This window comes from Vulpes lagopus, chromosome 13, assembly GCF_018345385.1.
Source record: "Vulpes lagopus strain Blue_001 chromosome 13, ASM1834538v1, whole genome shotgun sequence".
Classification (NCBI taxonomy): domain Eukaryota; kingdom Metazoa; phylum Chordata; class Mammalia; order Carnivora; family Canidae; genus Vulpes; species Vulpes lagopus.
In genome coordinates, this window is record NC_054836.1 from 20,861,603 (window position 1) to 20,884,532 (window position 22,930).

The 22,930-nt window shown below is 39.2% G+C and overlaps 1 protein-coding gene across 5 annotated transcripts in view; it reads left to right on the plus strand.

Annotated features, from left to right (window-relative positions):
* DYNC1I1 (dynein cytoplasmic 1 intermediate chain 1) overlaps positions 1-22,930 on the plus strand; it is a 308,734-nt gene that overhangs the window by 178,038 nt on the left and 107,766 nt on the right. For all 5 annotated transcript variants that reach the window (XM_041727422.1, XM_041727417.1, XM_041727419.1 and 2 more), the window contains 3 exons: positions 10,127-10,216; positions 16,788-16,950; positions 18,947-19,046. In XM_041727422.1, the coding sequence (XP_041583356.1) occupies positions 10,127-10,216; positions 16,788-16,950; positions 18,947-19,046 (353 nt within the window). The remainder of the gene's footprint in view (positions 1-10,126; positions 10,217-16,787; positions 16,951-18,946; positions 19,047-22,930) is intronic.

The following is a 22,930-nucleotide window of genomic DNA, read 5'->3' on the forward strand; positions in this document are numbered from 1 at the left end:
AGTTAAAACAATGAGAAACTAACTAACTAACTAAATAAATAAAAAAATAAAGCAATGAGAAACCACTGGAAAAATGTGCTCTTTAGAACTACTGAAGAAGTGAGATTGTTAACATTTAAAGCAGTGAAAAATACTTAACAATCATACTGGGGTAAATAACTATGAGTAATTAATGCGTCCTACTCCCAAGAAATGTCGAGTCTTGGGTAGAGAAGTAAACTCATAAATGTACAGAGATGTCCTACTTAAATACATAGTAGATAAAGTAGACAATGAGAAACGCCATCATTTTAAACATGCTAGTTCTTTGGATGAGAAAACAGTGTTAGGAGAGACCCAACTGCAGTGCTTTGAAGGGCTAAATGAGGAAGAAATCCCTCCCGAAGAAGAACAGGAGAGATTTGGGGAGCTGGTGGAGCAGGGAGGGGTGGTTATTTGGATCAGATCTTGAAGTACAGCTGGATTTTACACATGGGGAAGATGTGAAGGTATTTGAGGTCTCAAGCAGTCCAGGCAAAATCTTGCCCCTGTGGTGCTTTTTTTTTTTTTGCCCCTGTGCTTTTGTTTTGCCTATCTAGAATGCTTTGCCCAAGTATCCAGAGGGCTTGGTCCCTCAGTTCCTTGGGGCTTGTTTTTGAATGCCATCTCTCAGTGAGGACCTCTCCAGCTACCTGTGTAAAAATTGTGATACCTGCCACTTCTGCCTCCCTTCTCTGCTTTTGCTTTTCTCCTTGGCTCTTGAAATTCCCTAACCTAACATATACTCTTCTTGCTTATCTTGTCCATTCTCTCTCTGCTCTACTAGAGTGCAAGCTCCATGAAGGCAGGAAGTTTTGTCTGTTTTGTTCACTACCTTTGTCTCCAGAACCTGGAATAGCATCTGCCATGTTATTAGATGCTCATATTTTGTAAAAGGAAGGGAAGGAGAGAGTTTAGCCGAGGGAGAAACATGAACCAAAGGGTAGATGGAATGTGGAAGTTTGTGCAGCAGACACAGTATCAGTAGAGGAAATGCAGGCAGGAAGCACATGCTGGGGCCACACCCTAGAGGACTTGAAGATGTAGCCAAGGAATTCAGCTTTCATTCTGCATGTGATGAGAACTGTCAAGGCTTTCAATAGGACATTTACACGACCAGTTCTGTTTTAATCTGATGGTGCTGTTTATAGCAAGGTTTGGCATTGAGAAAGGCTGGAGGTAGGAGATGCAAAGAGATAGAATTAGCAAGAACTACATTCGCAAGTGTTTCGAATTATTGCCGAGTGTGTGTGTGTGTGTGTGTGTGTGTAGACCACTATACCATAAAGCTGCTAAGTCTATGCTCTATACAACTCCAGGAGGCCCTGTTCACATATTCACATAGAGCACAAGGGGAATGCTGTCTTCTGGAGTTGTGCAGTGGATGGTTCTGCTTCCAAGAATGCAAGACAGAGGAATGATTTGAGCATCAGCTGTGCTCTTTTAAAATTTTCCTCTTTTCCAGGTCCTGCTGTAGTGTGCCATTAGAAATTAATTTATTTGGGTCACCATTCTCTAATCCATTGGTGTGAATTACTTCATCCAGTCACTCTCATCTGAGGTTGAAGATTTCATGACTTCCTGAGAAAGCTGGAAGAGACAGGCACCTGAAAAATATAAAAGACTAGAGAGGGGGAGGATGGAGAATGACAACAAACTTGTCCTATTTCATACATAGTAGGGTCAAGAGCTAGTTTGCTCTGAGCAACATTAGAGAATTAAGTTCAAGTGACCTGGGGATGGGCCTTAAATGCTGAGCTAAATTAGGCATTGAGGAGCCATTCAAGGTTTTTAAGCAGGAAAATTTATGGAAATACAGGTCAATCAAGCCTTCCCATAACCAAATAGCAAATGCTCTAGATACCCATGGATTCCTGCCTGGACACCTCCGAAAAGGGCATTGTTCTCTTCCTGGTCTCCATCCTTCCATATGAGCTGCTAATCCATGTCAGCTTGATTCAACACATATTTACTGCACAATATTATATATCAGCAGTTATGAGTTGCAGAAACAGCTGCTAAAAAGTACTATTCTCTGGCTTCCTCTCTCATTTTGAACATTTGCTTTCATTTCCTCCCATTTGCAATGCCTTGGGTGTCATTCCACCAGGAAGTACCCTTTCCAAGTACTGTCATGTTAGAGCCTTAGGAGAGAACTGATGTGGCCTACAGTGTTAACAGGAGCGCTCTGTACGATGAGAAATGTATGTTTTCTTTACTCTGGCCAGATTTTTCTAGACCAGAAAGTGAAGGCTTTTTAAATATTAGCGTGTAGTATATTTAACAAAGTGCTTACTGAAAATCCCACAAAATATGTCTTTCCTGCATATTTTTAAAGCACAGAGGCGCTCACCTTGGTTTGTGTAAGCATTCAGTGGTGCATGTTATACTTTATTTTGGCCGCTGTGATACATATCGGGAGGGTGGCTCTCTTTGGACTCCTGGCAAAGTTGGCTAACTGTACACAGAATTCGTCCAAGGATAGGGTGACTTGAGTGAGTTCTGTACGAGAGCCCTCACTGTCTGCTGTATAAATACATGTCTAAATTCAGTCCAGTTCATCACGCCCACTGGCAACTGAACCATCCTAGGTCAAATTCTCATCGTCTGTTGGCCTACAGCTATGGTTTACCTTCTTACTGTCTCCCTCATTCCAGGCTTCCCTAATCCTCTCCAGCCTCCATAGCTTCCATATTCTTACATAAAGTCAGACCTTCTCTCTTTTGTTTTTAAAAGGCTCTGGTTTCCCTGCAGGGCTGGTTAGCAACAATAATTTTCATCCAGAGTCAGGCCACCTCTTAAATATATTAGAATGTGTATAAAGGGCTGACTGGGAAGGAGATGAGTAAGGTTCCAAAAGCCATATTTGGCATTACTAGTGCCTTGACTTCCTTCTGAAATTTTAAATGATATGGACTAAATGAGATTTATGCTTATTAAAAGGGGGACTAATCTCCAGAAAAAAAAGTCCAAATTTGCTCTATCATGCAAGGGTCCTACAAGATGTGGTTCATAACTATCTTTCCAGATCTAGCACCTCTCGTGATATTGCTAGTCTCAGTACTTGACATTGATGATACTAACAGGAATAGGTCTTTGGAGGACTTTTCATCTGGTTGTGGAGATAGAGGCATAATCTTAATTTCAAGTGGTCTGAGATATGCTGTCATAGAGATATATACAAGGTAGAGGGATAGAATAATGAAGAAGATCAACAAATCGCATTGGGAAGAAGTGTTAAAGCTCTGGAATTGTATCACCATGGACTAGTAATAATTACCTCCTGGATATTGAAGGGAAGACCAACACAGACACAAAAAAACTTCTATACAGTGCTCTTGAGTCATGAATCTACCGGTACACTGGGTGATTCTGCGTTATCCAGAATGGAATATAAGGTGGAGAAGACAGGAAGGAGTTATGGGATTTTATACTAACGTTTTTAGGTCATTATAGAGGGTGTGTGTGTGTGTGTGTGTGTGTGTGTGTGTAGAAAGGACACATAGATGTATTTAAATTAAAAAAAAATGAAACTACTAGAAATAGAGAACACAACTGGTAGTGAGAAATTGAAAGGACTTAGAGTCCCTGTCTTGCAGGCCCTAATGCCAAAGAGAAATTGAAGGTGGTATGTAGTCTGGTGTCCAGTTGTGAACCCATGTGAATGGTGGTACTATTTAGCAGGATGGATAGTGTAATCAAAGGAGCAGGTCTCCACAGAGGATAGAAATTCTGCTTTGAAAACGTCAAATGTGAGGTGCCTGTGGGAATGTCAGAATCTGGAGCCTGGAAGGAATATGTTGGCTGGAGATACCAATTTGTGGATTATGGTGGAAGACATGGGTTACAGTAGAGTCTGGAGTGGCATTTGATATGAGAAAAGATGAGGCCAAGGACTGAATTGCAAAGAATACCTCCATTACAGTGAATTATCTTTTAAATTGAAAATCAATCCTAATTTTTCTGTTTTTCTATTGAAAAAATAAAAATATGTTTTTAAAATAGTCACCATTTGAAATATTTATAGATAGAATTATATAAAAGTGGCCAGGGTATTTGTTCTTGGATTGAAAGGAAAACATCTAAAAAACCCAAAAAACAAAAAGGGCCTTTGTATCTCTCCCAAGTGTGTTCACCAACAACAACACAGTAACAAGCTTGATTTAGAACTGACTCTGTGTCCTTGTCATCCCTTTTATCTTTTGGAAGCTAGTTTCTCTTCATTTCTAAGCCACAAATTATTTTATCAATTCCAGCATTCACGATTTTTCATATTAGAATTGATGATGGGTTATAGTTTAATTAGCGGCCATTGTTTTCTAAGTGATACATAAAGTAATTGTGCATTTTAGAGTCCTTAGCCTTTCGGATTCAAAGTCACATGGTATTGCTTTGTGTATTACTTTCCCCTTTGGCAACTGTAAGATGCCCTTTAGAATCAAGAAGGATGGTATGAAATGGCCCATTCTCCTCACTGTAACATTCCTCCACCTGACCAAACCTAGTAGTCTTCAATGAGGTGGCACATGGAGGGGCCACAGCCCCCTCATGAAAAGCCAGGAGATGGGCAGCGAGGGCAAGGGTTGGGCACTCAGGCTCTCTTATCCCGGGGCTTTGCAGGCCCTGAGAGAGCAGAGGAAAGTGAGAACCCATTGACCTTATAAAAACAAGCCCTTCTCTTCACAGAGGGCCGCCCTGTGTTGCTCAGGGTTCTGGTTGCAGGCAGCCAGCGCTAAGTCCAGTGGGATTTATTGGAAGGAAATCTGGTGTTGACATCACCTCTGGTGAGATTTATTGGAAGGAAATCTGGTGCTCACAGGATCAACAGGAGGCAGAAGGAATAGGCTTATAAAGGAACAGAGACCGAGGGAACCCAGACTGTGGACCTCTGGAACAATCTGGCCAGGATGTTGGGACATTGCTGCTACTACGGCATGCTGCCAGAAATTAATCCTTGCTAGTCCCTTGGCGTCGCCTCCTGGCTCCAAAGACAAAGTCCCAGTTAGGAGCATGTAGTCTCACTGCTAAGAGCCTGCCTGTATTCTGGTCACTGGGAGATGAGGGGCAGGAAGCTGTCTCCCCTTGGGCTTTGGGAGAAGAAAGTAGGGGTTCAGCATGTACTACAAGAGGAACACCCCTGGACAGAAAGGGGTTTTGATCTAGTATTGGCAGATAGTGACAGACGTTCACTGCACTCTCCTTCCAAAGTCCCAGCTCTGTGAGGCCATCAGGGCAGATCAACAGTCAGAGGCCTGGAGCATCTGTAAATGGATTGCCTTGATTTGATTTTGAAACGCAGGTTGGGAAAGTGAACAACCCCCTTCCAGAGCTCACGCAGAGGGCCAGGCGTTGTGCTAAGTGTGTCATGTGTGATTGCTGCTGAACATGTAGCTGTTCATTCTTAGACCTTTAGGAAATCCTAAGGAAGAGGACAGTGGTTACCAAAGATTTTCCCAACTTTAGAGGAGTGAATGCAGAAGCTGCCGATGGCAGAACTTGGGTGCTAAATAAAATAAAATGTCTAAAAGATACCATTGTTTGAAATTAGCCCCTTGGACTGACAGGTAATTAACTTCTACCACTAGTTTAATTTCTTGTGTGGACCTGGTACAGGAAACCATACATGGGTGGTAATTTTTTTTCCCTCCAATCTCAGAGGAAATGTAACCGGGTATGAACTAGTGGCACAACTCATATATCAGTAGTCTGTAGCGGGTCTACATAAATCCTTTTCTTTAAAGTTATTTAACTGTTTTGAAAATCGTTTCAACAGAAGTAATTCCAATTGCACCAGAAAGGAAACCAGAGTCTTAAAGAAAAATAGACTCTCAGTGCTGAGCAAGGCAAACATATCAGTATGCAGAGAAACGAACCAGTCTCTTGTTTTATTTCCTTAACGAATCTACTGAAACACTTACTTTGTGTCTTTAAAAGGCTGATAGACAAAGAATCCTGTGGCCACTAAAAATTAATGCCTACAACTAGTTTGTAACCACTTTAAAAGGTCAGGTATTATTTTTTTAAGAATTTGTTTCTCTGTTATTCATAGTATTTCATTGTGGGACTTTGCACAGATTATAAACATATTAAGTATTTGGATTTTTAAAGTTCATCAAAAGCATATTCTCTGGGGAAGAATTTTCTATTTAAATAGTTATTTAAATAGTTAGATAACCTGTGGTTTTCCCACATGCTTCATGTATAAAGCAACACATTACTATCCCAAACCTACTTCTGGTATAGCCAAGACTTTATAGACTATTTTCTTTAAAAAAAAAAAAAAAGAAGAAAATTATTTAGTGAAAGAGCACACACATGCAGGGGGCAGAGAGGAGTAGAGGCAGAGGGAGAGAGAATCTCCGGCAGGCTCCCCACTGAGCGTGGAGCCCATCATGGGGCTTGATCCCCCTGACCCTGAGATCTCGACCAAAGCTGAGATCGAGTCAGGCGCTTAACCAACTAAGCCACCTAGGCACCCCCAATAGACTATTTTCTGTTGTGATGTTGCATTTTGACTCTTTCAGGAATTAATGTTTAAAATAAAGACCCTTATATCTGCAAAAAGTGGGAACTTGATACTATTTAAAGCTGACTAATCAAGTCATTCAGTGAAACTGACTTCATTTTAAGAACTAGAAGATGGGAATGTACAAACAGATGGCTCTGATTAAAGCACAATTATTTTCTATAATTCTGGAGTTAGTGGAACTGATAATAAGTTAATTTAAACCTTGACCCATGACACTCCCTGGGTCCACAGAATAAGATGGAAGAATGTGTTATTATTAGTCTTTCCCAAGATCTTTACACAGCTTCACTCTTAACTCCTTGAAGTGTTTGTTCAAATGTCACCTCGGTATGGCCTTCCTTGACCACTCTATTTTAAATGTCAGCTCTTCCTCCCCTTGCCTGCAGCATTCCCAAATCCTCCTTTCTGGCTTCCACTTTCCTCATAACATTTATCTGATACAATATATTTTGTTTATCTGTGGTTTCTCTCCCCCACCTCAAATGGCAGCTCCATGAGCACAGAGATGTTTTTATTTTTTATTCATTCATTTATTTATTTTTGGTGTGTATTATTCCCTCTTGTATTCATAGCACCTGGTACAGAGTTAAGTGCTCCATAAATGCTTGGTTGATACACAAGCTAATGCAACACTTGTTTGAAGGCCTCTTTGTATGGGTTTAACTCTCTTGGTTTAAAAAGCAAATCCCTCTCAATTATTTTATTTGGTTATTCTTGCAACATTGTGTTTTAAGAAAGGATTATTATCCGGGTTCATCAGATGAGGAAACAGGGCCTCAGAGAGTTTCTATGAATTGTATAAAATCAAGGGACTAGCGAGAGGTAGACCCTGGCCTTGAACCCAGATCAGTTACTTCCCTTGAGGTCTGCTCCCAACCCAACTTGTGAATCTGTGTAGCCAGAGGAAGTGAGGCTTTGTATTAGGCCTTGATGGTTTGGTCTCAGGGCAATGGATTCCAAAATGAAGATGAAACTAGAATTTAGATGCAGCCTATGTATCTTAATAAATAAAACAACCCATCATCTATAGCTCTCAAGGATGTGAAATCTAACTTCTCCACAGCAGAGCCTTACAGGTACTCGCCTCTTGGAAGTAGAAGAGCAGTTTTCTTGAGGCCAAGCTATATCCACCCTGAAGGGCCTATAAAAACCCTTCCTTACACTGCAGCTGAACACTGTACCTGCTTCTACCTTAGGCCTTTGTCCAAGGCCGCCTTATGTCATGGTGTGGGTGAGGGAGTGCTATGCCTGGTGGTTAAAGCTCATAGATCTGAAAACAGGCAGAGCCAGACAAAACCTGAAGTCTGACATGGTTGAAGGTTTTGTTGGGGCAGTTTACTCTGTCTCCTCATCTAGAAAATGAGGGCAATGGTACCAAATTTTGATAAGCTAGATTTTACAAGTAAAGCATTCATGATTGCCTTAGGTATTATTATCATATAGGTCTTGTATCTCTTCTACTAGATTATAGAGTCGTAGAAAGGAAGGCATTTTACTGGTTGTATTAGTTTACTAGGGCTGCTGTAACAAAGTACTACAGTCTGTATGGTTTAAGCAGTGGAAATTTAACATCTTAGTTCTGGATGCTAGCATCCCAAGATCCGGATATTGGCAGGGAGTGGTTCCTTCTGAGGGCTGTTAGGGAAAAAATCAGTTCTGTGCCTTTTCCCTAGTTTCTGATGGCTTGCTGGCAATCTTGGGCACTCTTTGGCCAGTAGAAGCATCATTCCAGTCTTTTCCAGCCCCATGGCATTCTCCCTATGTGTGAATATGTGTCTAAATTTATATATATATAAATTTATAGTTTATAAATTTATAGTCTAATTTATAGTCTAAATAAGGCTACCAGTCATATCAGATTAGGTGCCCCCACGTACTCCAGTCTGATCTTGTCTTAACTAAATATATCTGTAATGGCCCTATTTCCAAATATAGCCACATTCTGAAATACTAGGGATTAAGACTTCAACATGCAAATGTTTGAGTTTGCTTTATTTATTTATTTATTTATTTATTTATTTATTTTGCATACCCTATTTAATGGGTAGATAGCAGTAGTATCTTTATATATGGATAAGGACTTAGGTATACTGTTGAAAACTTTATAGTTTTGTCCAAAAATCAGGGTGACTCAGTGTTCTTTTCAAAATTTCAAGTGCAATTCTCTATTGCATGTGTTAATAATAAATAACCATTTTACTTAGAAGTGTTTGACATTCTTTCTAATACATATATAGTGTGGTTATAAAGTGATGAGGTTGGTTCCACATTCTATACCCGTGTACCTAGGGTACTGTTCTAGTTAAAATTCACATTTAAAAAAAATTTTAATATCTAAAGTGCAATGCCATGCTTTACACATCCAGATTTTTTAAGTTGAGTATTTCTTCCTCAATCACTTGCTTAATGTAGTCAGGCTTTTGGAGTTGCTTTTCAGGCTACAGATATTTATTTGGGCATTTAGGAATGCAGTTATAATGCATTCTCTTAAGTGGTTGGTACTGAAATTTTGAGTTGATGTAAATCTCAGGATTTATTATGATGGAAGTGAGACTATCCATAGAGCTTGAGATCTTACAGAAAGTCTGTAAATATTTGATAGATGAATGAATATAAAAATGAATGTATGGGCGAGGAGTAAGTGAAGTCATTTCTTTTGAATTCAGTTTGAAACAATGAAATCAATAATGTCCACTGAATATATGATACTCAGGAGAGAAGATAATATATTTTAAAAGCTGTGAAAGCAAGTTTTAATTTTTTATATCATTTTATTTCTCTACGCTGGATTTTCTTGTGACACCTTGACTCTCCCCTACATCTTGTATGTTGTGACTGATGATTTCAAGCACTCTGTTATGAAGGGGCCTTCTAAGAAAGGCAGGTTGAGAGCATGTGAGCACACATTTGCATAGGGCAGGAAGGGCACTGTAACATCTGGGGGTGGTAGTAGACTGGGTCCATTTGTTGGTGCTCATTAAATTCACATTAATGCATGAGCTGCTCTGAATGTGTAAATGCCATTTTGGGTTGGTTGCTTTCTTCCAGGCCAATGGCAGTGACTTTTGGGGCTCTAATCCCTGGTTGTTTACTTGCCAATGGCATTTGACCTGGGGTCAGACCTGTATTTAACCCTTCCCTGTAGGTCAAAAACAAATTAATTTGGTGAGAATTAAATTGGAAATGAGTCGTCTGTACAGCAGGTGTTCCTTGTGGAGACTGTGCCCCAGGTGGAAACATTTTGAGATCTGTTCCTGGGTCATCTCTGAAGAAGCTTCAGAGGTCAGAGAGGCAATTCCAAGACATCCCATGTGGTGAGGGCCTGGAGATGGATGTTAGCAGGTGCCGACTCAGGCAGTTTTCTCAGCAGCTTGGGGGAACTTTCAAAGAGGCCCCTTTTGGAGTTAATTTATTCATATATTCATGAACATCTATCCTGGGCATTCATTGAGGACTGATTTACTTAGAAGTTGCCCTAAATGATTGGAACTTTGCCCTTTGCCCCTACCTCCCACCATCAACCAAAGGCTTTGATTTGAAGGAAAGAAAATAATGCATTTTTCTCTTTCTTTTTTCTAGAGGATGAGGAAGATGAGGAAATGGTAGAACCTAAAGTTGGCCACGATTCAGAACTGGAAAATCAAGACCAAAAGCAGGAGGTGAAGGAAGGTATGGTATGGTGTGGTATGGGAGATAAATTAGTCGTCATTTTATTGTGATTATTGTTTACCAACATAAGAGGCTATCCTGGTAAGTAGAAATTAAATGCACACTCCATATGTGAAAAAGGTTTTATGTGGTGGTTCAGTATATCACAGTTAGTGCCATAAACTGTAATCCCTGAAGCAGGAGTCATTTATTTTTTTGACTGATAGAAGTAAATAAAATAGAAACCATCCACAATTCCAGCAACCAGTCCAGTCACAATTCCAGGAAAATTATGACTAAATAGTGATAAAATAAGAGAGTTGTTGCCCATTGTCATGTTTCCTGGTTTACTACATCATATATCCCCAATGATAACGGTAAAGGGAAGAAGCAGATATAATTATTTTGTTAATAAATTCTCAAGTTTATTCATGTGATCTACACAGAAACATTAACAGCAATCATTACTGTTGACTATACTGTTCACACTTGTCTTCCACAACTCTACCTGCATGAAGGACAACCTTTCCATGCACCAGTGATAATAATCATGAGCATTTATTAAGGGCGTGCTGTGTAGTCAGCACTCTCTAAGTCCTTTACAGATATTACTATCTATACCTCAAAATATCTTTTTGAAGCAGATAGTATTATTATTCCTTCTTTACAGATAAAGAACTAGGAACAGAGGGGTTTAAAAACTTATCCAAGGATACATTCTGTATAAGTGCATAAGCAGGATTTGTAGTTGACTCTAAAGACTGTATATTTCACCATGATGGCATCATCCTGTCATAGCACTGGGTCTCAAAAACAAGAAAGCAAAAAGAAAAAAGAAAAGGCAAGACAAGAAATACTACAGGTACTGATTCCCCCAAAATCCAATTTTGTATCCCTTTGAGATTCTCAGTCCACGGAGATAAAAGGATTTTGAAATCGTCATTCTTACTAACAAACGAAGTAGGCATGAAAGCAGGGTATAGATTTAAAAGATTTTTCCACATTCACTGCTAAGTGTCCCAAATATAGAACAACACAAGTCTAATTAGAAGTTCATTTAGTGGGCAGCCTTGGTGGCTCAGTGGTTTAGCACCGCCTTCAGCCCAGGGTGGGATCCTGGAGATCCAGGATCAAGTCCTGTGTCAGGTTCCCTGCATAGAGCCTGCTTCTCCCTCTGCCTGTATCTCTGCCCCCCCCCCAATGTCTCTCATGAAATAAAAATCTTAAAAAAAAACAAAGAAGCTCATTTAGTGTTTAAATTTTAAAGATGCCTGTGGGCACTGGCATAGTATGTGGCACAGAGTTGTCACTGGGGACTTTTATAGGAATGGGTACACACTGGTCATATATACTTACTCCAGTCTGCTCAGGCATTGAGTGATTTTGATTACTGCCAAGTCCTGAGCTACAACTAAGGGCAGGGAGTAGATTCAGCATCTTGAACAGTGGCATCCACCGAAGGCACAGGAGTTCATTTTGTCTGAGGCGTTCTAATATATTTGATTAAAGAGATTTTGCCTAAAATTCTAAGAACACTTTTTTTTTTTTTGAAGCTGGTGAATGGAATATCATTAACACAGGTGTAGCAAGAGGCAAAATAAGTCAGGATTTATTAAAATAAATAAATAAAAGGTTTTTCCTTTTGCAAAATATCCTTAAGCTGTTCTGGGTGATAAGGAGCCAGGGTGTCTCTTGTGTGTCTTGGCACAGAGTCCCTCCTGCCCCCCTCACACCAATCCCCAAATTGTCTTCTTTGGCAAAGCATTGCAACCCCCTTCTTAAGTTCTGAGCAGAAATACCCTCTAGTTTTAACTGTTACTTGTGCTTCATGGAATTGATTAAAGTCCTGTTAAAAGTCAAAAAGAAGTTTGAAGTACATTTCCTGTAGTGCTGCACTGTGTGCTTTTTTCTCTATTAATGGCTTTTCTGCAAATTAGCACATAATGGGTTAAAAGCATGTTTATGTTGGCATCAAACTCTCTCTGGCTTTTTTTTTTTTAAGTAAGACAGTATTTTGCAAACTTTTTAAAGAATCTCTAGCAGATATAATCGTGGCGCCATTCACACGGCTACATAGTAGTTAGGGCTGTGTCAGCACTTCCCTTATGAACCTTGAGTTTCAGGGATTTATTACTCAGCCGTAAAAATTTGCTCTGGGCTGAAACTTGACATACACGATTTCAAACCAGGGAACACATTTTTGAGAAATCTGGCCTTTTGAGGAGTTAAAAAAAAAAAAAAAAGAAAGAAAGAAAGAAAGAACCCGGTAAGCGGGAGATGGGAAAAAAAAAAAAAATCCGTGCTTACTTGCTTTTGACATTTTTTGCCTGTGTGGTATCAAAATGTACTAAAGAGTAAAGAAATAAGGGTTTGATACTTTACTGTTTTCACTGTTTTTTTCCACAATGGAGTAGCAAAAACAGCAGGTACATTTTAGCTTTTAATCAAATTTTAGGAAATTTCTCTATATGAGAGTTCTGGTAGCTTTGTGTAAAACAACAGAATCGGAAACTTGACTCTTGTAAAGGCACATTAACTCATAAACCTCACATTAACTTCAGAGAAGGATATCCTTCTTTATTAGTTTGGTTTGGTTTTCTTGCTCTTGTTTATGAAATGACTTCACTGTAAAATTCTCAGAAGAGCCACTGTCCCTGCTTAATCAGGTTTAATATTTAAGCTATGTGGGTTTACTTCTTTATTTTTTGTCTTTTACATTTGCTCTTGAAAAATATTTAAAAGATTTAATTTTTTTTATATTGAAACTCAAAGTGGCATCATTGAAACAAAGCAAGACATTTCTGAAATGAATATTTTAAAAATAGCTTTTGACCTCAAGGAAAGATTGTAAAATACTCAATATAAATAATTGTGAATTTTAATATGAATTTTATATTTAAAAAAAACAAAATTTGAACCAAAATATATAGTATATAGTAAATAAAATAACAGCAACAACAACAAAACTAGAAAAGTACTTATTAAGGTCAATTTAAAAACCCCAAAACTCAAGAAAGCACAACAAATAGGATAGAATCATCATAAAGACACAAACATAAGTATTTTCATATATAAAATGAGAAATTAACATTTCTGTGAAAAAGGATAGACTCTAAAATAAAATGTGTCCTGGATTTTATTTATTTATTTGACAGAGAGAGAACGCACAAGCAAGGGGACCAGCAGAGGGAGAAGGAGAGAGAGAAGCAGGCTCCCCACTGAGCGGAGAGCCTGACACAGGGCTGAATCACAGGATCCTGGGTTTATGACCTGAGCACAAGGCAGATGCTTAACTGACTGCACCACCCAGGTGCCCCTGTATACTGAATTTTAATCTTGCAACCACAAAGTCGTTGACTTAGACCATCTTCTAAACTTCAAATTTCATGAGTTCAGGTCATTGGCTTCATAGTTGTTAATCAAGCTAAATATAACTGTTCAGGTAAATTTTGGCAAGTATGAAAATTGTCATTTGGATTATATGTTAGTTGTAGCCATGCATTTGACTATTCATAACGAATCTTTCTTTTAAAAAAATAAAAGGCCATTTTATGTGCATAGAATATTGTTAGCTCTTGGAAGAAATACTCTGTTTTGTGTTGCAAAAACAAACAACAAACCTGCTATAATAGCATTTTCTGCTCAACTTAAAAAGAAAAATCAATGATTATCAATGTTCATATTTTGCTCTGGTATGCCTTTTGCTATTAAATTAATTCACACCTTTTTATACAGTGAACATGTTGAAAATAATTTATTAGGTGCCAGGGACAGGGAGAAGCTGCAGAAAGAGATATATTGGGGAGAATTTGGGGTCTATCCTGGAGTAATACAATTCTGATTCTAATTGTTTGGCTTGTATTCTGAACCTTGCAGATTCCATTAATCAACGAATTTTCTTCCATGAAATATGAGGTCTGGAGATGTTTTGTCTCTGAATACAGCTTTTGGTCATGGTTCCTAGATACTCTTATTATGTTTTCATTACATTGTAACAACACTTATCAATTTAAAGATTTTAAATACGGGAAGTTTGGGGGTTTTATCAAAAATAACTATGGCCCTATTTAATTCCTAAGTTGAATATTGTTTATGACTTTCAAAAAGTACTTGTCTGCACATGCATCTTATTATTTTGTGCTAACAAATCATGTCATTTGATCCCTGTTAGACATCAAAGCTTCATATAAAATATATCCTTTGTTTTGCTTCAGTAGCAATTTAATTTCAAGCCAAATATTGTATTGTCAAACATAATATCTGGAGACGCTACTGCTTCACCTACCTGAACTTGGCCTCTGCAAATACACTTTGATCAGCCATTTATGTTTCTCTTAGAGAAGAAGTTGTATGTCTTGAAAGCTGAGATCAAAGTGACAATAAGCTACAGGGAAGAAAAAATTACAGAAAATGACACAGATACTATTTTTTATTCAAGGTAATGGACCTGTAAGGAGAGATACAGGTGAAATAGAAGTAACTCAAAAAGATAAACAGAGAGTAGAATAGATATTTTAAATATTATTTTTTAAAAAGAATAAAGAGAAAAAGTCCTATTTCTCTACTTAATTTCAAATGGGTTCTCAAGCCATCCATCAATAGTAACTAAGGCTGCACAAGCCTTTTGAAATAAGACATTCTTCTTGGCCCTGTGGTACCTTGCTTGGTGAAGCTTATTTATTTATGTAACAGTACTACCAAACCAAAATGAACCTAGCATTTTGTAGGGCTTTTTTTTCCCTTTTGCTTGGTTACCTGTTTTCTTGAACTTACATAAGGGTGAAAAAATTCAAATGCCTCATTTGTGGGAGTTTTAGGAAAAAAAGACTAATTAATTACTACTTAATTACTAATTATTGAATATTTATCTATTTGCCCAGTATATTTATCCTTAAGTCTTAAATAGGACTCAACATTTAGGTATGACTACCCCCATTTTATAGATAAAGCTGCTACTCAGAGAGCTGTAGTTGATTAAAGAATCAAAGTTAGCAACAGGCAGAGGCAATGTTGGACTCCCAGTTGGTTTTATAGAGTCCCAGTGATTTACATCTACACATTGTAACTTTCACCATTTCTTAAATGAATGTGTGGGCACCTCTGCTCAGCAAGTATTGACAGAGGTTCCTGGAGAGTCTCAGTACACACTGGCATATTAATGGCTCTAGAGACTTCAGCAGCAAAGAAATATTTCTAACTATGTGCAGGGCTACTACAAACTACAAGATGAACTGTTTGGGGAGATGATCTGCTATAGTAAGTGAATCATGTTTTGTTATAATATTACCTCAGAGAGCATTTTGCAAAGTGTGAACCAACTACATTATAATAATCCTAGTTTCTGATACAAGTACAGATTCTGGAGTCCTTCCAGACCCCTTGCATCATGGCCTGAGGCAGGTAAGGAGAGGTCAGAAAAGGGAAGACATGTACATTAAAGACTCGAGATCCACTGTTGTGGCTGTGCATCAGGGCTGCTTGACAGTTCAGATATTGCAGGACAATGGCTTCGCAATACCAGTAATTGAAACAAATAACATAAAACATTTTGCTACTGCCGACCGCACCCTACTGGTCCTTCTGACCATGTGGCCAGGTAGAAATTGTGACGGGGATGGCTGTGGAAGACTGTGGGCGAGAGACTCTGCTAGGGACTCTGGCGCTGATTGCACTGCACTACCCTCCCCCTGTCCCTTAAACTCCTGGAACTTCTGGTCCTACAGAAAGTAATCCGTCAAATATCTACTGAATGCTCTTTGCAAGGGAGTTAGTTGAACTGGGGTTCCTGAAGAACCACAGAGGTTTAGCTGACAGTTTCTATGCTTGAGGGCTTCTCAGTCTGGGGGAGTTCCTAATGGTGACTCCGAGGTGAGCTGACTTTCAGACACTGTGACACTCTGCTCATTACTTAATCTCTCTTTGCCTACTTTTGTATCTTCAAATTTAGTTAATTAATCTTGCTAGAAAATAAAGGCATAAAAACAATTTCAAGGTGTCTTATAGAATCGTGTATTTGTTCCACGTGTTCTTAAAAGTAGAAGATATCTCAGGTGAAAGTGGGTTTGGAAAGATATGTTTCAGGTTTTGAGTGGATAAGTGTCAGTCAGCCTTACCAACAAACCATCTAAAATAAAATGAATATGTCCAGGAAAGGGAAGAAAGGTGTTACTCAGATCATATTATAGATAGTTCTGAATGATTTCATATGTGCAGCTTCAAGTAATATCCAATATACATAGTTTTATAGATTTTTCTACTGTGTACTATTTGAGCTGTCTTTCAGGTTGAGTTCTAAAGAGGGTAACATTCAGAACTGGTTGCTAAAAAACACCAGTCTATTTTAATCCTCATCTTTTGGGACTCTGAAATAGCAATTAGTCCAGATAGGAAATCTTTTTGTAAAGTTAGCAGGGGAGTCATCCGCAAAAACCTTTGGTATGAATTTAGGAATAATTCAGAATAAATATTGACAATGCTTTATTTCACCATCTGAGCACTCCTTTGGTAAGTAGCCTCTTTCAAGGTTGGATTCCTCTTGAAATGTTTTCATTGTGCTTTTTCTCTTTCCTAACAATCTCTTTTACTGTAAAAGCCCCACCACGAGAGCTGACAGAGGAAGAGAAACAGCAGATTCTTCATTCAGAGGAGTTTCTCATCTTTTTTGATCGGACAATCCGGGTAATTGAGAGAGCGCTAGCAGAAGACTCCGACATCTTCTTTGACTACAGCGGTCGGGAGTTAGAGGAAAAAGATGGGTTAGTTTCTTGTGTGCATTAAAAAAACAACAACATGGCAATAAATTATTGTTGAGCCTAAATTCACTTACGTATTGACTAGGCAAATCCCAAACCGAACAAATCAGAGGAGGATGAAATTCCAGGGTTGATCTTGCTGAACAGCTTTGACTAAGGGCTTTGGTTATAACTTCTGGCTTAGCGCTTCCCTGTAATTATCATGTGCTTCCGTGAAATGCTTTTGAACTTGATATCTGGGGAGCGGTCCAGGTGATAGAGACTGGCAGAGTCACGTACGTGGTCCTCTGAGAAAACATTCCTATAAGCAGCAAAGGAGATTTGTGTTTTATCCAGTAGATACATTTTTGATGTCTAAGCAAACAGGAAGCTGAACAAAATGAACATGAGATATGGGACCCTTCCACTGATGTGGAGAACGAATAACAGAGACTGCAAACCTTCTCGTCTTTTTGATACCATGAACATATGTGTATATGTCTTATAGGACACTCGTGTGGCAGAATATATTTAAAGATAAAACAAAAACTAATCAAAAAAGCAAATGACCCCCAGTGACTTTCTCTAAATGTATATATTATGAAAGGCTGGGGCAGTCAACCATCATCATGGAGATATTAGGAGGTTCTTTGTGAGCTTTGTAAGAAATAAATCTAGCCAGTTTACACCACAGATTTCTTTTGGCCAAGAAAAATATGAAAAGGTAAGATCACCTGCCTTATTCATCAGACTTGACTTTTTACTATCTCTAAAATTCAAATACAATTCTCAAAAGACAATGTATTATCATTGAGGATGCTCAAGAGAATGTACAGAGACTCCAAAAATAGTTTCAAAAGTGGGTTCCAAAAATGTTCTGACCAGTTGGCAGCATCATTAGACTATTTTAAAGAGACAGTAGTGTTTTGAACATACATGTTTTGAGATGCTTTATTTATTTTTTTGAAAAGGCTATTACTCTATGGCTTAGTTGATTTTCTGGGTCACGCTTCCCTCCGGGTGCCTGGCAGTTACTTGGGTGTGTGTACCTCTTGCCTGAGTGTGCGGTGGCGGAGGTGAAGAAGAGTTAGTAGAGAAAAAAAAATCCTAAGTCAGCCGATTGGAGCCCAAGCAAATAATCTGGAGCCAAGTCACCATCTGAACAAAAGCTGTTGAAGACAAGTGATACAGGGTACAAGTATCAATGGGATGAAGCAAATGAACAGAAGAAAGGTGAGAGTGGAAGAATTCCTGAACAGAAGTCCAAGAAATGTAGGCAGCTTTTTATGCAAATCTAAAAGCTGCTGGCGCAGAACAAGCATTACTCAATTTGCATGTAGTCTTACGGAGCAAATGCATGACCACTGCAGAGTTCTTCAAAGGAGGTTCTATGGCCAGTTGAGTATCAGCCAAGTAACTCAGCCCCAGATGCTGTTGGGGTCTATGTTAAGTATATAATATATTTGATGAATCCTGCACTCTCCACTATGGCTGACTTGTGATAAAACTTACCACTTGCTGTTGAGCAGGGAGGCAGCATTACTGCCAGAAATGATAGGTCAATCAGAAATGATAGGTAAATAGAAACGTGTGTATCATCTCTGGTCTAAGGCTAGGTACGGTGATACAGATAGGATATCAAAGAATCTCAGTGTGTGCTGTGCTCTCTTGATAGCTAGGAGATTTCTAGTGAACTCTGCTTCAAGATAGAACTTTCTAGGAGGAAGAGAATGCTTTAGGGACTGGTCAAGATGAGAACCTAAAAGTTACTTGACGTTTCATCCCAGCTTCGAAGCAATACATGGAAATCTTTCCTGGGTGAGGCTAGGGAGAGCTTTTCATAAAGGAGACCACAATTAGTTCATTGATTTATGATCCGAGTTTACTTTATAAATTGAAGCTTTGGCCTCAGAAAGTATTATGTGCCATGCTCTTGCCATCTTATTCTTTCAATATGAGCAGCAGAGATAAAGTCCTATTCTGAAGATCGTATTTGTTTTTTATGTTTAAACCCTTTTAGGGATGTCCAGGCTGGAGCCAACCTTTCTTTCAATCGTCAGTTCTACGATGAACATTGGTCCAAGCATCGAGTAGTCACTTGTATGGACTGGTCTCTCCAGGTAAGAATTATTGCTGGGATGGAGCAAACTGGGCTGTGTTCTCATGGCATTTGTATTTTTTTTTTTAAATGAGAGTTTTTTCTCCACTACTTTACATATGTTTACTAGCCTACAATTTTCTTCTATGCCTGTTGGCTCTCTTTCTCATTTTACTGAGCTTTCAGTTTAAATTTTGCATTCTGTTATTCTGCATTGAGTACTTGCCATGTGCTAGGCACCAGACAAGGAGCCAGGCCATCCTGTCTATAAAACTGCTGTCATTAAGGTCACCAGTGATTTCCCACACATCAAATCCTGTGGCTGTTTTTAATTAAGCCTTCCTCCACCTTGACTTCTTTGTCATCCAACCTAGTTGACATCCTATTCTAAAAACAATACCCTTCCATCGAGTTCTACAGCTTTACTCTCTGCTACTTCTCAGACTTCTCCAAAACTTCATTTTTCTTTTCTACTCCTATGGTCCATGGGGTTGTGCCATCAACCTCTACTCTTCCTCCCAGGATGCTTTCTGTGGAATATCTTTACCAATTCTATGGATTAAGGCACAATGTGGCAGCCTGTTTCTATCACCCACCCATCCCCCTCTTGAATTCCATTTTATGCACCAGACAGATCCACCCAAGTGTCTAATAGAATCTGCAATCACCAGTTTACTATTTTCGCATATCCAATTTTTTTCCTACTGCATTCTCTCTAAGACATCACAATATACCCAAGGGCCTAAAGCAGAACTTTCATCATTAACATTATCAACGTTCTCCCCCTCATCTCCTAGATCCAGCCTCTCACCAAGAGTGTCCATTTCCCCACTCATATTTATCACCTTATACCTGTAGTATTGCTAACCTTCTTGATAGTTTCTCTATATCCATGTTTGTGCTGTTCCTCCTGGACGCCCAGCCAAATAATCTTCCTAAATGCAGAGATCACATTTCTCTGATCACTCCACTACCTGGATTAAAACTCCCTGTTGCCTCTAAGAATAAAAGTCTATACTACTTAGTGTGGTATTCACAGTGAAAGTGGCAAATTTACTAAAAGTCACTTTGCTAAAGAGCCAACTCAACTACCTGACAAATTACCCAGCACCGAGCAGCTAAATAATATGCACAAAGCCTCAGAGCCCAGTTTTCGGGTGGCCAGAGTTTGAACCCAGGTGGTCTGACCTCTGAGCCCATGTTCATAACCTCCATTCTATGTTCCTTCCTGCAATGACAATGACATAATAGCAATGAGGAAAATCAGAATGATAAATTCTGGACATTTATGTGCAGCATAGCTTCTGCTTTCTGACAGTGTATGTTCTTATAGGGAACAGTGATCATGGCTAGCTCTCAATTTGTGTTTCTTATGCTCAGGGCTGTGCCAACTGCTCTGAAGGCATTATCACATTTTGGCCTAGTGCCTCAGACAAGACAACAGCCTTTAGGATCTCCATTGGGCAGCTGAGAAAATTAAGCCTCGGAGAAGCTAAGCAACTTGCTAAAACTCAGCTAGGATGTGGTAGTGTGGGGATTTAAACTCAAGTCTTTTGGCACTTCAGGGCATATTCTCCTTGCCGTTGCCCTTCACAGCAGACTCATGAATCTGAAACCAAGAGAGGTTATAAGTGCCAAATGATAGGGTGCAGATGGCTTGTGCTTTCAGAGGTCAGTGGAGGTCGGGATCTGTCTCTGGAAGTCAGGGATTTAGGCAATTGGAGGGGAGAAGGGTGTATTCTAGGCAGAGTGTCAAACAGATGATGTGAAGAGCCCCATTTTATCCTACTGGGGTATAGGAAAACTGAAGAGGAGTGTAATCCCTCACAATAGGACTCTCATCAGCCACCAAGTGGGCTGGTGTTCTCTCCTCTTGAACCTCCTTTCCTTCATTTTAATTAAGTTTTTCATTTTAATTCCAGTATAGTTAACATACAATGTTATATTACTTTCAGGTGTACACTATAGTGATTCAGCCATTCTGTACATGACTCAGTGCTCATCATGATGAGTGTACTCTTAATCCCCGTCACCAATTTCCCCGCATCCCCCTTCTGGGAATCATCAGTGTGTTCTCTCTAGTTAAGAGTCTGTTTCTTCGGTTTGTCTCTCTCTTTTTTTCTTTTGCTTGTTTGAAGAGGAGCATAATCCTTCACAACCGGACTGTCATCAGCCACCAAGTGGGCCAGTGTTCTCTCCTCTCGAACCTCCTTTTACATTCAAACAACAGAGCATGCAGTGCATGATCATGCAGAGAGTAATGTAAGCAGGGCTGGCCCAGCCACTTCCCGCCAGTGTGTGGGTGGTCTGTGAGCATTCTCGGGTGTACGCACAGAAATTAGATCCAAGCCTGAGGAAACACTTAGCTCGGTTTGTTCACTTGTTCAGAGTCTGGAAATTACACAGGAACCTTATCTGACACATTTCTCAATGGCAACTTCTACTGTGTTCCCAAGGCAGTTGATAAAGCTCCCGGAGGAGCTGGGAGGGCCAGCATCTGTGGGGCCGGTCCCAGCCTAGCCACAGTCTCTGATGGCCATATTGACCACGGATGGATTTATTTCCACAAAGGGTTCTGTGTGATGGAGGTTGTTTTTTTTTGTTTGTTTGTTTTGTTTTGTTTTGTTTTGTTTTTTTCAAGAACTGAAACTGTAAAGGGCAAAAACTCTACCATGGAGAAACCACATTTACTTTTCACCATTTTTGTGTAACCTGCTCATCTACTCTATAGGGAAAGATTTGCAATTCTGAAAAAGCAGATTTTATATAGAGCATGAGAAAGAGGAATTGGAGGGGCAGCTGGGTGGCTTAGTTAGTAGGGCACGTGACTCTTGATATCCGGGTCATTGAGTTCAAGCCCCACACTGGTCATGGAGACTACCTTAAAAAGAAAGAAAAAGAACAAAAGAAAAAGGAATTAGAACCCTCAGCTCCTACATCATAACCTTTTTATGAGGTTCAAAGGACCAGGTTTATATGCTTATGGGATGAAGACTTCTGAATGAATCTAGATTCAATTCAATAATATTGAAATATTGAATATTGAAAATAATATTGAATTTTCAATAATATTGAAAGAAAAGAAAGAGAGAGGCACAGTTTTGGAGTATAGAAGTGGCATGTATGCCTAAGGTGTTTTACCTGAGGGGAACAGAGGGGAGAAAAAGAAATAAACTGTAAGATTTCTGCATATCTTCACTTTGCTCTTCTGGGCTTCTAGAAGAACACTTAAACTTTGCAATGTGTGCCAAATATCCACCAAACATTATTCCCTGGAAGAAACTGGGCCACTTGGGATTATGTCAGCTCTGCCATTTAGTGACTGTAGTTGAACAGTGTGAGTCAATAATACTATCCACATAACACATGACAGCTCTTCCAGACTTTATAAAACCACACTCATGACCATACACCTACCATATACAGTCCCCTCACATGGAAATTGCATCCTCTAACCTTGCAATCACCCAGCTTACAAAGCTGAGTAATCTTTGATAGTTCATTTAGTTTCCACATCCAATCAAATTTATAGTAACAAGAAGACTCCTGTAGACACCAATGCAAACCCACTAATATGTGGATTTGACCCTGACTTTATGCCATGCCCTCTACTTCTTCCTTATATTAGAGGATGGCTTCCTAATTGATCTTTCTACCTCCAATCTCTATACTGTTGAGACATTATAAGTACTTTGACCAGATTAATATTTGTAAAGATTACTTATCAACTCTCAATATCACACCTGGCTTCTCTTTGCTTCGCCTTCCTCATTCATAAAATGATAATAATAATAATACCTAGCTCACATGCTTATTGTATTATGAGTTAATGTATTTATGGCAGTAGGACTTAAAAATGTCTAGTATGTAAAAAGGTCTCAATAAATGTGACATCATAGTGGAAGC